The following is an 18,806-nucleotide window of genomic DNA, read 5'->3' as shown; positions in this document are numbered from 1 at the left end:
ATGATTGGAGTAGAGCTCTCATAGTACCCATATATAAAAAGGATGTGAGAATTACAGAGGTATTTCCCTACTGAGTGTTTCTGGCAAGATCTATGCAAGCATACTTGAGAAACAGTTGAGAAGAATTGTGGAAGAAAAGCTTGGTGAAGAACAAGCTGGCTTCAGGCCAAATAGAGGCTGTCAGGATCAGATCTTCACTTTACAACAAATAGCTGAGAAAGCATGGGAATATAACAGTGATGACAGCACAGTGGTAAAAAACACTGACCAGGCATGAAGTCAGAAATACATATCCATACTTGAAGTAGAAAAAGCCATCAAAGGCTTGAAATGTGGAAAGGCAGCAGGATTAGATGATATTCTACCAGAAATGCTGAACTATGGTGGTATAAGAGTCTTACAGTGGCTGCACTGCATAGTTCAGAAAAACTTGGACAAAGGGACGAATTACCGATGATTAGAGTAGAGCTCTCATAGTACCCATATATAAAAAGGGAAATAAAACTGAATGTGAGAATTACAGAGGTATTTCCCTACTGAGTGTTCCTGGCAAGATCTATGCAAGTATACTTGAGAAACGGTTGAGAAGAATTGTGGAAGAAAAGCTTGGTGAAGAACAAGCTAGATTCAGGCCAAATAAAAGTTGTCAGAATCAGATCTTCACTTCACTTTACGACAAATTGTCAAGAAAGCATGGGAATATAACAAAGATCTGTATTTGTCGATTTGGAAGAGGCATATGATAAGGGGCCAAGAGAGAAGCTATTCAATGCACTACAGTTATATGGTGTCAATGGGGCATTATATCAAGCAATACTTAGTCTTTATTTGAGTTGTAAGTCAGCAGTTAGAATTGAAAGAAGTACAGGAAAATGGTGTAATGTTAAATCTGGTGTGAGATAAGGATGTACATTATCTCCTCTGTTATTCATTATCTATATGGATCACATTATGAAGGAAAGTGGTATTCAACATGATATCAAAATTGGAGATGTTAATGTCAGCTCTTTGCTTTATGCAGATGATGTTATACTTCTAAATAAATCTGCTACAAGTCTGCAAGATTCTCTGACTAAATTGAATAGCTGTTGTAATAGATATGGTATGAAGGTCAGCAATAAAAAGACAAAGAAAATGAAAATAGGCAGAATTTGAAAATGTCAACTGTGTTGTGAATGGAGAACCTATGGAACAAGTAAAACATTTCAGCTACTTAGGCATGATTTTTACTGAAGATGGTAAATTAAATATAGAAATAGACAACAGAATCAGCAAAGCTGGTATGGTGGGAAGTCAATTGAATAAATTCATATGGAATAAGAGAGAAATTAGTCGGAACACTAAATTAGCTGTATACAAGACAGTGTTCAAACCAGTTTTAACTTATGGATCTGAGAGCTGGGTCAGGAGTAAAACACTTGACCAAAGACTAGAGACCGCAGATATGAGAGTCCTGAGAGAGATTATAGGCATGAACAGATGGCATTAATGGCAATATCATATTAAAAATGAGGATATTAGGAAAGTACTTGACATTGTCAGCATCCAGGAATGCATTAGCAGAGCTAATCTTAGTTGGTATGGTCACTTAAACAGAATGGGCGAGGAAAGATTAGCAAAACAAGTGTTCTCTGCCAGGTTGGCAGCAAAACGACCCAGAGGAAGACCAAGATATAGGTGGATTGATACAGTACAAAGTGCTTTAGACGATAGAAATATAAGATCTGATAATGTTGGAGTCTTGACAAGTAACAGACTGATTTGGAGGAAAATTGTAGATCGTAAATTAATAATGATGTAATTTTTTTTATGTAGTACTATCATACCTGTACACCCCTTGAGGGTACATGGCAGGAATTTGATGATGATGATGATTGTCTTGTTATTGCTGATTTTCATACCATATTTATTACAACAGTTATTCAATTTAGTCAGGGACTTGTACTGGATTTATTTAAAAGTATAACATTATCAGCATAAAGCAAAGAGCTGAGATCAACAGCTCCAATTTTGATATCTGGTTTAATGCCACTTTACTTCATAATGTGATCCATATAGATAATGAATAACATGGGGATAATGTACATCCTCTGATACCAGATTTAACATTAAATCATTTTCTTGTACTTCCTGTCTGTCCAAATGTATGGACACACATTTGTTGCACATATACCTACCCCTTCCCCCCTCTCCTTTTCTTCTCCTCAATCGAAGTGTTCGAACACACTTGGCCGTACCTAATGAGTATTTTCTGTCTTGAAGCAGAAAAAACCAGAGTTGTTGAGAAATCTCTTCCTTTTGATCATCCGCTGTCCCTCCACAAAGGACACCTCCTTCGGCATAAAGGGGACCTCCCAATTATCGTGCACTAGCTTTTTTTTTTTTTTTTGATTTTCTTCTTTTTCTCTCCTTTTCTTCTCGTATACTTTCATGAAAATTCTTTTGTTTCAGGTCATCAGGAGAATTACGTGAGGAACTTAGAAAACATGTAATAACAGCTAACATACATAATGAAAATAATTGAACTAGAATAACAATGGAGAGCTTGCATTTGCTATGATGTTTTTTTCTGGAAACAAGTGTCTCTTAAAATATTAAATGGGATAAGAACATTGTATGCAAACACAACTCCACAGTCTTGTTAAATTCTGTAGGATGCAGAAAAAATTCAATCACTACTGAATGATACAAACACCTGTGAAAAACTGGATCACCCCAATTGTCATTTCCATAAAAGACTAATATTTTAATAAAAAAAAAAGCATGCTGAACTTGTCTGAAGACACTAAAAAGCATCTTTGAATCAAGGTCTCTCCCCCTCCCCCCTTGGGCTAAATTACCAACCTCCTTCACAAGTAATTCTGCTTTCTTTGTTAAAAATTCTGTTCGCCTTATTCTGTTCCAATAACAGTTCTTTTACCACTGAACTCACTTACTTGCATCACGCTGTTTTTTTATCCAGTGGCTCTAATCCCCAAATTTAAAAAGTATATTAAAAGACCATATTTTAAAATTTTCAAACATAATGATTAGTTTCTATATTACCTTCTGTTTACCAGTTTACCATTAATTCAAATCCTGGATTAGTTAAAGTCACATTTCCCCCAGATATGTTTGGATTATTCAAATTTACAGTATATGCTGGTTATTTTGCATGGAAAGGGAAGATATATACAAACAACTAGATGGGAAAGTTGTGGACTTGCCTCCTTTCTCCCCTCTAGCCAATATCTACATAGCACACTTTGAAAACCAAGTAATAATGAATGCAGCCACTATCAGACGAGTTGTTTGACCGCACCATGTTGATGGTGTGTTTGTTATTTGTCAGTCTAGACACATTAGATACATTTTCAGTGCATTTAAATAGCCAACATCCTAAAATCTATTTCACAATGCAATAGGAAGCTAATGACTGTGACATGCCTTACTGATGATTCGTTATCTTTTTCTGTTTATAGTAAACCTACAAATACAGAGAGATACTTGCACAAGCATGCATATCATCATCCAGCTTAACAATATGGTGACATCACAGAGCCAGAGCTATCTTTCTAATAGCAATTCTCTTAATGCTGAACTTGCTTACTTACATCCCACTTTTTTAGCTAGTTGCTCTAATCCCCAAAGAATAGACAAAATATTAAATGATCCCTGGTCCAAGAAGTTAAGAAGGAATTTCTTCAACTATCCAAGAATCATGGAAGATTTGGCCTTCCAGTCTTAAAATTCTGCTATTTAAGCAGTACAGCTTCAAAAATCTATAAAATATTGCAGACCAATCACACATGTGCAGACCTTCTCCTGTACTACCTGGATTTTCATTTCCCCCTGTTTAGAGTAAATGATTATAAAGGTCCAAAAGCTGAGATTGTTCAACAACACTACAACAATGTGCTTAACTCTAAGACTGCTACAACACTTTGGCATTGACATTCTTTCCATTAAAAAAAAGTAAAATTTGGTATAAAGAAATCTTGAATCTCTTTTGCGTGAACTTCCACAGTTGGGTACTGACAACAACACTATGTTTCATAACTTATTGAAGTTCCTAGGATACCCTAACAGGTGGGATCTTGCTTGGAGAATTGTATATGGCCACCTTCCAGTCAATATCATCAAATGGAGGTACTTTAACATTGGAGATCCAATCTGTGACATCCGTTACTTACTTAATCCTCTTCACTCCACCTGGGAGCATAGGTCTTCCACCACCATTTTGTTTTGGAAGGTTTCAGTTTGCATAGCAAAGGGTTTTTTCTGAGACCGGGTTGCTAGCCCTGCGCTCAACCCTCCCCATTTATCCGTGCTTGGGACTGGCACATCAAGTTTTCACTAAGCATGGCTGGGTTGTGACATCTGTTACCAATTGGAAACAGCAGAACATGCATTCTACAGCTGCCCTCTTGCCCTGCATATTTGGAATAGATTATGTAATGTGTTGGGCATTCCATTACTTACTACAGAACAGGTTTTTTTTTTTTTTTTTTTTTTTGCAGTACCCACAACCTGTCAGCAATGGGAAAAGAATTTTGATTTTTATAATTAATGAATGAAAATATCATTTATGGAAAGTTAGAAAGAAAAATGGATTTAAAAACCAGCAATATGACATCCAAATGTTTTATAATACTGTATTGTGGAAATTTTATTATTCATTCAGACAATTTTTGTATTTAAAAAGAAGGATTCCAGGAGATATCAAATTTTTGACTAGAGGGTGTGGACCACCCGCATTATGCAGTATTCACCAGGGGGAGATAAAATTCTGTCTATTCTTTCTATGAGATGTTTTTTAAATAGTTCTATCCTCTTAATTCAATGTGGTCTTATAGTCAATTGCAGGGATGACTGGGAAGCAATCCCAGGCAGATAAACAACCAATTGGTCTTTTGGTTGTTCATCTCTATGAGATTTGTGAAAAAGGAAAACTGATAGCTTTTGGCTATATGATGATATAAAAGAGCTGAATTAATGAATGAAAATATCATTTATGGAAAGTTAGAAAGAAAAATGGATTTAAAAACCAGCAATATGACATCCAAATGTTTTATAATACTGTATTGTGGAAATTTTATATACTGTATAGTGTATTTAAAAAGAAGGATTCTAGGAGATATCAAATTTTTGACTAGAGGGTGTGGACCACCCGCATTATGCAGTATTCACCACGGGGAGATAAAATTCTGTCTATTCTTTCTATGAGATGTTTTTTAAATAGTTCTATCCTCTTAATTCAATGTGGTCTTATAGTCAATTGCAGGGATGACTGGAAAGCAATCCCAGGCAGATAAACAACCAATTGGTCTTTTGGTTGTTCATCTATATGAGATTTGTGAAAAAGGAAAACTGAGCTTTTGGCTATATGATGATATAAAAGAGCTGAAGCCTTTTCTCTATTTGTCATACTATCTATCTGTCTTTTCTTTCTCCTAATAATATCAGGCTCTCTCGCACCCCTATTACTAACTACTCTAGGTCTATGATGAGCACCCCTTTACTTTTTCACTTCAATAAAGGTTGAAACTGGCCTGGGTAGTAGCCCTTCCCATAATGCATAGCATTATACCTGTAAGGATATGTGTGTTGCATTACGGGATAGTAAGGCACTTGATGTGAAGTTACTTCATGCGCAAACTTTGTTTGCTTACACTTGGATAAAGGATAAAACCAAAAATATAATTTTTTTCGCAACTTTAATTTAAAATTTCAACAATAATTGGTATAATACCTGTGCAATTGGATTACCATATGTTCTTTCCACTCCTGTGGAATATTCTGTGGTTTGAGACTCAAATTATATATCCTGGTCAAATTCAGCTTAGACACCATTTTAGCATTTGTGCTGATATCCCATCAGCCCATATTGCCAAGTTCTTATTTGATTTGTGCAACAGCTCCAGTACCTCCTTCTTGTACTCCTGAATTTCTTCATTCAGCGAAGTGGTGACAGTGAGCTCAATGTTGCATACATTACACTGACAGCTTTTATCAAGATGGGTGCTCATTAGTTGAACAGTTCTTCTTTCTCTGCAATCCACATACCACTTGCATCCAGTAGTTATTCTTTGCATTCAGTCTTTCTTTCTTATACTTGTGGCATAATAATAAAATTCTTTTGGGTTGTCTTACAGAGCCAGTTTCTTTTATTACTTGTCCTTAACTTTCCATACAATGGTTGTATCTCTTCTAGCCTGCTCCTTATAACATATATAATATACACAAGACTTCATTCTTATGCACATGGTATTCCTTCTGCATCTTTTTTTTTTTTCTATTTTTAAGAATTTCTTCCTTAATAAGCACATCTATTTCACTCGTATTCTATCATCATCATCATCAAATTCCTGACATATACACCTCAAGGAGTGTACAAGATATGATAGTACTACATAAAAAATTTACATCATTACTAACTTCCTATCTACAATTCCTCCAAATCAGTCTGTTACCTGTCAAAACTCGAACATTAGATCTTATATTTCTATCTTCTAAGGCACTTTTTACTATATCAATCCACCTATATCTTGGTCTTCCTCTGGGTCTTTTTCCTACCAACCTAGCAGAGAACATTTGTTTTCCTAATCTTTCCTCTCCCATTCTTTTTAAGTGAGCATACCACCTGAGATTAGCTCTGCTAATGCATTCCTGGATGCTGACAATGTCAAGTTCTTTCTTAATATCTTCATTTTTAATATGATATTGCCATTGATGCCATCTGTGGTCTCTAGTCTTTGGTCAAGTGTTTAATTTCTAACCCAGCTCTCAGATCCATAAGTTAAAATTGGTTTTTAAAAATTGTCTTGTATACAGCTAATTTAGTGCTTTGACTAATTTTGCTCTTATTCCATAGAAATTTATTCAGTTGACTTCCTATGTACCAGCTTTGTTGATTCTGTTGTCTATTTCCATATTTAATTTACCATCTTCACTAAAAATTGTGCCTAAGTAGCTGAAATGTTTAACTTGTTCTATAGGTTTTCCATTCACAATGCAGTTGATATTTTCAATGTTTCTGCCTGTTTTCATTGTCTTTGACTTGTTATTGCTGACCTTCATACCATTATCTATTACAGCAGTTGTTCAATTTAGTCAGGGAATGTTGCAGACTTGTAGTGGATTTATTTAGAAGTATAATCTAAGCAAAGAGTTGAGATTAACATCTCAAATTTTGATATCAGGTTTAATACCTTATTTGGTTTCCACTTTTTTCATAATGTGGTCCATATAGATAATGAATAACAGAGGGGATAATGTATAGTCTTGTCTGACACCAGATTTAACATTAAATCATTTTCATGTACGTCCTTCAATTCTAACTGCTGACTTACAACTCAAATAAAGACTAAGCATTGCTTGATATAATGCTCCATTGACACCATATAACTGTAGCATTTTGAATAGTTTCTCACTCTTGGTATCTTTTCATATGCCTTTATCAAATCTACAAAAGTTAAATACAGATCTTTGTTATATTCCCATGATTTCTCCACTATTTGTCGTAAAGTGAAGATCTGATCCTGACAGTCTCTATTTGACCTGAATCCAGCTTGTTCTTCACCAAGCTTCTCTTCACAATCCTTCTCAATCGTTTCTCAAGTATACTAGCATAAATCAAACCAGGAACACTCAGTAGAGAAATACCTCTGTTATTCTCACATTCAGTTTTATTTCCCTTTTTATATATGAGTACAATGAGAGCTCTACTCCAATCATGCAGAATTCGTCCCTCTGTCCAGGCCTTCTGAACTATGCAGTGCAGCCACTGTGAGACTTTTATACTTCCATAATTGAGCATTTCTGGTCAATTATCATCTACTCCTGCTGCCTTTCCACATTTCAGGCTTTTGGTGGCTTTTTTCAAGTATAGATATGTATTCCTGACTGTATGCCTGTTGAATGTTTTTGCTACTGTGTTATCACTGCTTGTTTCATTTAGCAATTTCTCAAGGTAATTGCTCCATACTTCAAGGATATCTCTTTCTTGGTTTTTCATGTCACCTTTATCATCCCTAATTCCTTTTACAGCACTTTTTCCTCCATTTCTGAGCTTCTTCAACAACCTCCAGAATATCTTGCCACTTTCTTGATATTTATATTCTGTCTTCTTACCAAAGTCTTCCCATGACTTTTGTTTAGCTAGTTTTACACAGTGTTTAGCCTTATTACATTTGTCTCTGTATTCTCTAAGAGCACAAGCTGACTTATTTGCCAGGAACTTTTGATATGCTTTCTTCTTTTCCTTCATTGCCTCTTTAACTTCCTGTGTACACCATGGAGTTCTGATTTTTCTATCCTTGCAGACATCCTCACCACATGCCTCTGTCTAGCTGAATCAACCAATGCTTTCTTTAGGACTCGCCACTGAATCTCCAAGGTTTGGTTCCTGTTCTCAAACTCTTTCATTTTTTCTTCAATAATGTTTGTGTATTTTAGTCTACAGTTCACATTTGAGAGCTGCTCAACTTTAATTCGCTTTAAAACTTTCTTACATGTTCTTTTCAATATGAAATTCAAATTTTATCCTTCTCGTGACTAAATGGTGTTCACCTCCAATTTCAAATTCTGTGTACACTCTGATGTCCTGCACCAGGGAGAAAACATCACTATCAACAATAACATAATCAATGAGACTTTTCTTATTCCTTGCCACTTCTCTCCATGTGACTTTGTGTACATTTTTATGTTGGAACATTGTGTTAGTAAATAGTAATTTTTAAAGTTTATGAGCAGGATTGATGAAACTGTATTCCAAAAAAAAAAAAAAAATTGTTGGACATGTTGCACAAGTGGCTAAAACAGCTTATAGGATTACTTGGTTATTGTTACTTGTTTACTTGTTATTAAGGAGGCTATTATACTTCTCTTTAAGGCCCTATCTGAACTATCATGCATAGATGTGGTTACCTGGATTTTTGGGGAATGATAGAGAGATGTAGAGCATTCTGAGTGAGTGATCAAGATGGTGACCAGTCTATGATATGCTTATGAAGATAGGTTGAAGATTTGTAGAAATTGGTTGATAGGTGGAAAAAGGATGATATGATAGAAACAAACAAATTATTCAAAGGTTTTTATAGGATTGATACAGAGGAAATATTTCACTGCATGTTTAGCTGTGAGAACTAGGAGTTATCCCTGGAAATTGAGCATGGTTTTATAAGCACGTGAAGACTAGGTTTTTTGCTTGGAGAGGGGTGAAAGAGCAGAATAGGTGGCTAGAGTTTGTTGTGGGCACCATGTCAGTGAATGAGCTCAAAGCAAAGTATGGCATGTTGTATAAATGTTGGTTAATGTTTGGTATGATGCTTAAGGGGTGCAAAGTCCAACTCTACCTCCCCATAGTGCACTCTGGGATGTTGGGAATCCTAACCATTATCAGACCTGGACCCAACACCATTAACAGAGCTCTGGTGAACACTTCAGAACCCTGGTCAGGAGAAGTGTATATGTGACAACAGCAAAGATGCCACTACTGCAACAACAGAAACTTCCTCGAGTGCTGTGCAGCCCACACTCACCTTTCTACAGCCACAGTGAGGCCAGGGGTGCTAAGAATCTCACAGATGAAAACAGGCCACCTCTTAAATCTATGAAAATGGCAATCAGTACCCCCAATACTCGAACTTTGGCAAGAGACTACAGAATAGATTTATTAATCAAAGAACTAACCAATATCAACTTAAATATCCTGCTAGTGAATGAAACAAAAAGATTGAAAGAACTGACAGCAAAATGTAACGATTGCTCACAGATAGTCCTCAGAGCATCCTCAAACAATGGCAAACAAGGTGGAGTGAGCTTCATTTTTAAATCTAAGCTCACCAAGTCGATCCTTTCTTGTAGCATCATATCTGAAAGAATAGGTGTACTCCTAATTGGAATAGAGAACAATATAACATTCATCATCAAATTCCTGCCATGTACTCTCAAGGTATGTATAAGATATGATAGTACTACATGAAAAATTTACATCATTACTAACTTCCTATCTACAATTTTCCTCCAAATCAGTCTGTTACTTGTCAAGACTCCAACATTATCCGATCTTATATTTCTGTCATCTAATGCACTTTGTACAGTATCAATCCACCTATATCATGGTCTTCCTCTGGGTTGTTTTCTTGCCAACCTAGCAGAGAACACTTGTTTTGCTAATCTTAACTCGCCCATTCTATTTAAGTGACCATACTACCTAAGACTAGCTATGCTAATGCATTCCTGGATGCTGACAATGTTCAGTTCTTTCCTAATATCCTTGTTTTTAATATGATATTGCCATTGATGCCATCTGTTCATGCCCGTAATCTTTCTCAGGTCTCTCATATCTGCGGTCTATAGTCTTTGGTCAAGTGTTTTGCTTCTGACCCAGCTCTCAGATCCATAAGTTAAAACTGGTTTGAACACTGTCTTGTATACAGCTAATTTAGTGTTCCAACTAATTTCTTTCTTATTCCATATGAATTTATTCAATTGACTTCCCACCATACCAGCTTTGCTGATTCTGTTATCTGTTTCTATATTTAATTTGCCATCCTCACTAAAAATCGTGCCTAAGTAGCTGAAATGTTTTACATGTTCCACAGGTTCTCCATTCACAACACAGTTAACATTTTCAATGATTCTCTCTCTTTTCATTGTCTTTGACTTTTTATTGCTGACCTTCATACCATATATATTACAACAGTTATTCAATTTAGTCAGAGAATCTTGCAGACTTGTAGCGGATTTATTTAGAAGTATAACATCGTCCACATAAAGCAAAGAGCTGACATTAATATCTCCAATTTTGATATCAGGTTTAATACCACTTTCCTACATAATGTGATCCATATAGTTAATGAATAACAGAGGGGATAATGTACATCCTTGTCTCACACCAGATTTAACATTAAACCATTTTCCTGTACTTCCTTCAATTCTGACTGCTGAATTACAACTCAAATAAAGACTAAGTATTGCTTGATATAATGCTCCATTGACACCATATAACTGTAGTGCATTGAATAGCTTCTCTCTTGGCCCCTTATCATATGCCTCTTCCAAATCGACAAATACAGATCTTTGTTATATTCCCATGCTTTCTTGACTATTTGTCGTAAAGTGAAGTGAAGATCTGATCCTGACAACTTTTATTTGGCCTGAATCTAGCTTGTTCTTCACCAAGCTTTTCTTCCACAATTCTTCTCAACCGTTTCTCAAGTATACTTGCATAGATCTTGCCAGGAACACTCAGTAGGGAAATACCTCTGTAATTCTCACATTCAGTTTTATTTCTCTTTTTATATATGGGTACTATGAGAGCTCTACTCTAATCATCAGTAATTCGTCCCTTTGTCCAAGTTTTTCTGAACTATGCAGTGCAGCCACTGTAAGACTCTTATACCACCATAGTTCAGCATTTCTGGTCGAATATTATCTAATCCTGCTGCCTTTCCACATTTCAAGCCGTTGATGGCTTTTTCTACTTCAAGTATGGATATGTATTTCTGACTTCATGCCTGGTCAGTGTTTTTTTTACCACTGTGCTGTCATCACTGCTTGTTTCATTTAGCAGTTTTTCAAAGTAATTACTCCATACTTCAAGGATATCTTTTTCTCCTGTTTTCATGTCACCTTTATCATCTCTAACTCCTCTTACAGCACTCTTTCCTCCATTCCTAAGCTTCTTCAACAACCTTGAGAATATTTTGCCACCTTCTTGATATTTATTTTCTATATTCTTTCCAATGTCCTCCCATGACTTTTGTTTAGCTAGTTTAATACAGTGTTTAGCATTCTTGCATTTGGTTCTGTATTCTCTAAGAGCACAAGCTGACTTATTTACCAGGGACTTTTTTATATGCTTTCTTCTTTTCCTTCACTGCCTCTTTAACTTCCTGTGTCCACCATGGAGTTCTAATTTTTCTATCCTTGCAGACAACTTCACCACATACCTCTCTAGTTGAAGCAATCAGGGCTTTTTTCAAGGCTTGACAATGAATCTCCAAGGTTTGATTCCTGTTCTCAAGCTCTTTCATTTTTTCTTCAATAATCTTTGTGTATTTTAGGCTACAGTTCATCTGAGAGCTGCTCAACTTTTATTCGCTTTAAAACTTTCTTACATGTTATTCTTTTCAATATGAAATTCATTTTTATCCTGCTCAAGGCTAAATAGTGATCACTTCCAATTTCAAATCCTCTGTACACTCTGGTGACCTGCACCAGGGAGAAAACATCACTATCAACAATAACGTAGTCAATGAGACTTTTCTTATTCCTTGCCTCTTCTCTCCATGTGAATTTGTGCACATTTTTATGTTGGAACATGGTGTTAGTAATAACCAGTCCATGTCATGAGCAGAAATCCAACAGATATTTGCCATTATTATTAGCTTTGCTCTTTTCTTCAAATTTTCCCAAAATATTTTTGTATGTCTCACAATCATTTCCTACTCTGCTATTTACATCCCCAACAAGGACCAACTTTTCCTTCTTCATTGTGTCACTTGCTTTTTCTAAAGCCTCAAAAAATTCCTCCATTTCTACCTTAGTAGAACCTTCTGTGGGACCATAGGCACAAATAAGTCTCATTGTCCAGTTTCCCATTCTCATATTTGCCCACATTACTCTACTTGAGACTGCCTGTCATTCAAGAAGATTAGCCTCATATTTTGTGTTGAATACTATGGCTACTCCTTCTTTTCCTTGATTGTCATTGCCTGAATATAACATTTTCTATTTATTGCTCAGAAAGATCTCACCAGTTTTGGTCTTTTTTGTTTCAGTCACCCCTATTATGTCGATCTGGTACTTATCTAATTCCTCAGCTAGCTCCATTTCTTTGCCATTCAGGCTTCTTACGTTGATAGTACCGATCTTTAACTGTGGTGATGTTGAGTTGGGGTTTGTTTTCAGATTTGTTCCAGCAGCTGACTTTTCGCTGTTCTCCCTGGTTCCCTGGCGAAAACAACGGGGGCCTTGTTTAACCGGGCGACGCCCCAGCCGACATGAAATTTTGTCATGTTGTACCATCATTTTTTATTTTGGTTTAACCAATAAGAATACAATTTGGTCAGCTAAATCCCAAATTGCCAGCCCATCCTCTTTCATTCAGTATCCAAGTAGATTCCCAACAGGGTGCACCACGAGAAGGTGAGGAGTGGACATTAGGTAATAAGCCCTGGTCGGTTCTCCGCATTCCTTTAAAGGCTATGTGGAGGTCTCTTCTCATTTATACAGCTTTGACCCTTAAGCACCCCAACAATATAACAATAAAATTATATCCTGCTATGTTCCAACATCTGTAGCCTGATAATCAAAAAATAGAAAATTTTTACATGAATCTTGAACAGGCATTAAATTGCAAGTCAACATACCCATTCATTAGTGGTGACTTTAATGCCAAAATATGATGTGGAAAATAAAACGAAAAGTTTATTGGTCCAAATGGCCTGGGAGAAAGAAATAGAAGAGGAGAGAGAGATTAGCTGAATTTGCTGCAGCTGTACAACTTTTTATCATGAATACTATTTTCAACAAATGCCCAGGAAGAAGATGGACTTCACAATCACCAAATGGAGACACAAAAAATGAAATTGACTAGATTTTAACAGACTGTCAAATAACAAGACTGGTACAATAGGTGAAACGTACTTCAGTATAGATTCTGACCACAGACTCCTTAGAGCCATTATAAGAATTGACCACAAAAAAGAAAATCCTGTCAAGGCAAAATCAAACCACAAAAGACAACCCAAACAAATACACTACTACAAGTTCAGGAAGTACATAGAAGAACCCGAATGGACTATTAAGAACTGTTACATAAATGATGACTATATTGACTTTATTAATAAATTCAAGAAAATATCAGAAATTCCTGTGAAACAAAAGAAAAGAGAATGATTCTCACCTCAAACTATAGAACTACTGAAAAAGAGAAAAGAACTGAAGAAATCTGAAAGAAATTTTCTAGAATACAAAATTATCTGTAAGTTACTAAGGAAAAGAATTCCAGAATACTACAAAGCTTTCAGGATACAAAAACTAAGAGAAGCAGTGCAGGCAAAAACCAACCTGAAAAAAATAGATAAAGACTTAAATTTTAAACAGTCAATTCCATCTGCTTTACAGGATCAAAATGCAGAAAAACATACTAATAAAAAAATGATAGAAGAAATTGTGCAGAATTTTTATAATGATCTTTATGGAACTAAGTGCCAAGTATCAGAATCTATCATTCCAAAACCAAGCAATATACCAGATGTACTTCCAGAAGAAATAGAACATGCCCTTAAAAAAATGAGTAAAGGTAAAGCCTCAGGACTTGATCATGTTAAAACTGAAGAAATCCAACAAGGTGGACCAATTATTTTCAAAGCCTTGGCTGCCAGATTCACGTGGTACTTCAAAGAAAGAAAGATTCCAGAGGAATGGAAGACCTCAAAAAACCATACTTCATTCAAAAAAGGGAACAAGGAAGATATAAAAAACTATCGTCTAATCTGTCTACTCTCTCACCTATATATAAAATCATGAACAGAATACAAAATACACTCGAACACAACTCCAGTAGAGATTAGGCAGGATTCAGAAGAGGCTTCTCCACAATAGATCATATCCAGGTCATTTCACAACTAACAGAAAAATGCAGAGAATGCCATATACCCCTCTGTTTCCCCTTTATTGATTTAAAAAAGCATTTGATACCATAGAACACAATGCAGTCATCAGTACCTTACTGGAAATAAGTGTGGACTCTACTTACATCCACATGATAAAAGAAATTAACAAAAATCAGACTACACAAATAACCCTATCTGATATAGATAGGGTTATTTGTGTGGTCTGATATAAAGAGAGGGGTCCATCAAGGTGATGTGATCTCCTCAAATCTATTTACCAGCACTTTAGAATACATTCTGAAAAAAATAGACCTAAACGGAGGAATAAGCATAGATGGTGAAAAACTACAAATCCTTATGTTTGCTGATGATCTAGTACTGATATCCCACAGCCCAAAAGATCTAGAAGAAATGGGCGAAAAAAATATCCATAAACGGCAGTAAGATAGGCTTAGAAATGAATCTAGAAAAAACAAAATGATCAAAAACATCTACACAAGTGACACTATATCTTACTCTCTTTTCAGTTTCCAGGAATCTTCCCCATTAAACTTTAATTAAACAACCAAGTTAATGGCACAGTCAGTTCCATGGCACATTCCCTTAAAACATGGTGAAATTCCATCTAGTTCCCCTGCCTTATTGACATTTTGTATACTCAGTATTCAGAGTGTACTCAGTATTCACTTCTAACACCCTCTGTATTAATAACATCCCTGTAGAACAAGTTAAGTCCTACAATTACTTAGGACAAACAATAAAAATGAATAACAATTTATCTGAACAACTAGCAAAAAGAAAGAAAGCCGTATGGCTATCAATCAACGCTTACTGATCCAAAATTTGACATCTCCGTGAAGGCAAAACTATTTAATAGTGATTCTTCCATCACTCACATATGGATCAGAAACATGGAACACGACAAGAAAAGAAGAAGAGACTCTCAGAATAACTCAGCATGCAATAAAACATAGGATTTGTAACATAAGCAAAATGGAACATGTTAGAAACTCGGAACTAAGAAAGATATCAGACATAAAAGATGTGGTAACTGTAGTATACGAAAGCAAGATGAGATGGGCAGGTTACATAGCCAGACTCAGGGATAACAGATGGACATATAGAATACTCAACTGGCAACCAAAAATAAAGAGAACCAGGAAGACCACCTACAAGATGGAAAGATCCACTAGTGAAATCTATGGATATAACATGTAAAAGAGATGCTCAAGATTGAGATCATTGGAGGCATCTTTGTGACCTACACTCATGGAGAAATCCTGAGTGAAACACAGGTCCATCAAGGTTATCAAGGTAATGATGCTTAAGGCCACCTTTGATGAGTCTATGGAGTTGCCTAAAAGCATGAACTACAAGAATTACTTGATTTCTACTTTCTGTGTACTGACAAATAACACTACCACCACTGCTGAGTGTGTGGTATCATTTTTCTTTTTTGTAAGACATAAAATGAGTTATTTATTTTTGGTTTTTGCCTGATTTGTCTAACATTAATGTTGGAATAACAGATATTTTAGTAACTAAACTTTGATTTTGATGTATTTATTTATTGTGTTTTGTGATATCTACATGTATACTTGAATCTGATTTTTCTTAGATTGGAGCTAATGCTGGTGTAGTTGGAATGACTAAAGAACACTTGGGTTTAGCATTAGCTCTTAATATTCCTGTATTTGTTGTTATTACAAAGATTGACATGTGTCCTCCAAATGTGCTTCAAGATACTATGAAACTTCTGTGGCGTATCTTAAAGTCACATGGATGTCGAAAAATTCCTGTTTCTGTTCATACTGAAGATGATGTTGTAGTATCGGCCACAAACTTTGTTTCTGAAAGGTTAGTATATATGTCTGTTACAAGATTGTAATTCTTGTTTTATTTTTTATTTTTATTTATTTATTTTTTATTATTATTTTTTTAACTAATGAAAGTATTATCTGAAAACACAAAGTTTTCAAAAGAGAAATTTTTATAGTTAGGTAGTTAAAACTTAGCTATGCTGCACACTTCTTTATACTTCTGTTTTAATTTGTACATATCTGAATAACAGAAATTATTTGTTTACAAATGTATCATCAGTTCAGCCAAAAGAAAAAATACCTGTATTTATAATATTACTCCATTTTGATCTCAAGTGAAGAATTAGATTTATGTTATAAGAAATGATGACAAACGAATGAAGATGAGTCCAGTACTGCATTATATTTCGAGAAGAAATGTTAAAAATGGGACATATAGGAAATATCACTCCAACGGTTGATAGTGTTGCAAGTGTCACCCCAGAGTGGATGCAAAATCATAGCTGATGCTGCCACTGTGAGGTGTGATCTGCTTGCAACTTAGGTTGCTTGAAGGTGCAGTGGGTGATAAATTTCACATATAGCTAAATACCAACATGAGACTAATAACTCATACTATTCTGTAGGATGCACTATGGTTAGAGTTCTTCCAGTCACTGATTTTCTTCTTTTTTCTGCTAGTCGGATGCCACAGCTGGCTGGGTTCTGATGGAACTTGTGAGCAATAAGGGTGGGCAGTGAAAGATGACTGGAAGATCTGTTTATTTGTTCAATCTTTCTGGAATCTGACATCCAACTTTGTTTGAAACTTTGCTGAGTCTTCCTGAGCAAGCAGCATCTTTGGCAAGCACCAGTAAAACGTTCATTTTATGTGAAAAACACATTTGTTCCCCATTAAAAACAACATTAATTCTATTTGAACTTGTGAGGCTTCAGAGACTAGATAATCTACAGATGTGCAAGCAATTGGCTGCTCATCCATTTTGAAAATGGACCAAGGAGTATGCCACGTGCATAAGTTTAGTCTTTAATAAGTCCAAAGGTACAGTAAAAGTGGAAGTTATTGTTTGTCTGTGTCTTGTTGTATCTTGTGTCATTGGGCTTCCATCTCACTTATATTGTCAGTGAGTGTAGGTTCCAAAAAGATGGCAAACCATACATAGGCAAGACAAAGCCAGAGGAAAATAATTGAATTTTGAAGCATTTTTTGATAAGTAAATCCATTATTACACACATGTAATGACTAAGGACTACATGAGCTATATTAGTAGTTGGTTCCCTTCTGAATTTTATCTTAGAAGAGCTTGTGTTTGACGGAATCACATCTGGTAAAGATAATGATTAGAGACGTTGGTACACCATAAGCTTATTCTCAAACTTGAAGTGGGTGAGAAGTCCAGATGAAGAGTTTTTGTTTGACCTGTTGGTAAATAGAAGCAATTTGGGCTAAATTCAAATGCCATATTGGATACTTAAGACTTTTATGAGACTGTAGAATGAACCACCAAATCTTTGTCATAAAAGCTGTATATATATATATATATATATATAGACAGTAGGATGGTAGCTGGAAATCAGAATTATTTGTTAAAGTAAGTATCTCTAACAATGAACCCATTCCTGGCCACTACCTCAACTTTGCTAGAATCTTATGCAGCAGCTTAAATTGGCTGGGTAATAACTGTCATTTACCAAAGGAGTGTGCTGTGTATAGAATATAAGTAGCATAGTTGTGAAGATATTTTGCATGAAAATTGTTGTTTACTTGGGTAAAGTAAGCATGGAAATGAATGTAATTTATTGTCAAGTATAACATACTTTCCAATCTAGCAACAAAAAAGAAAGAAAGTAAAAACAAAAATTGTTATTACTAGTCTTGTAATAATGTGGTTATATATAATTTTTCAGTTGAATATTGTAAATATGATTTCTGCCATCAAGATAGCTCAGGATTATTCTGATAACCACAAGAAAGAACATACGTTAAACCATTTAACCTCATGTTTCATCAAATTGTAATAATTTGTTCTTTTCTTTTAGGATATATAAGAAGGTGCTTAAGGGTCAAAGCTGTATAACTGAGAGGAGACCTCCACATAGCCTTTAAAGGAACGCGGAGAACCGACCAGGGCTTCTGACCTAATGTCCAATCCTCACCTTCTCGTGGTGCACCCTGTTGGGTATCTACTTTGATACTGAACGAACGAGGATGGGCTGGCAATTTGGGATTTAGCCGACCAAATTGTATTCTTATTGGTTAAACCAAAATAAAAAATGATGGTACAACATGACAAAATTTCATGCCGGCTGGGGCGTCGCCCGGTTAAACAAGGCCCCCGTTGTTTTCGCCAGGGAACCAGGGCGAACAGCGAAAAGTCAG

The 18,806-nt window shown here is 35.6% G+C and overlaps 1 protein-coding gene across 10 annotated transcripts in view; it reads left to right on the top strand.

Annotated features, from left to right (window-relative positions):
- Positions 1–18,806, top strand: part of GTPBP1 (GTP-binding protein 1) — a 375,327-nt gene that overhangs the window by 276,155 nt on the left and 80,366 nt on the right. For all 10 annotated transcript variants that reach the window (XM_090390548.1, XM_090390543.1, XM_090390544.1 and 7 more), the window contains one exon: positions 16,225–16,463. In XM_090390548.1, the coding sequence (XP_090246674.1) occupies positions 16,225–16,463 (239 nt within the window). The remainder of the gene's footprint in view (positions 1–16,224; positions 16,464–18,806) is intronic.

Source organism: Typopeltis vanoorti, chromosome 3 (assembly GCF_054136105.1).
Source record: "Typopeltis vanoorti isolate ZY-2024b chromosome 3, IOZ_Tvanoo_1.0, whole genome shotgun sequence".
NCBI lineage: Eukaryota > Metazoa > Arthropoda > Arachnida > Uropygi > Thelyphonidae > Typopeltis > Typopeltis vanoorti.
This window is presented reverse-complemented; position numbering and strand designations above follow the sequence as displayed.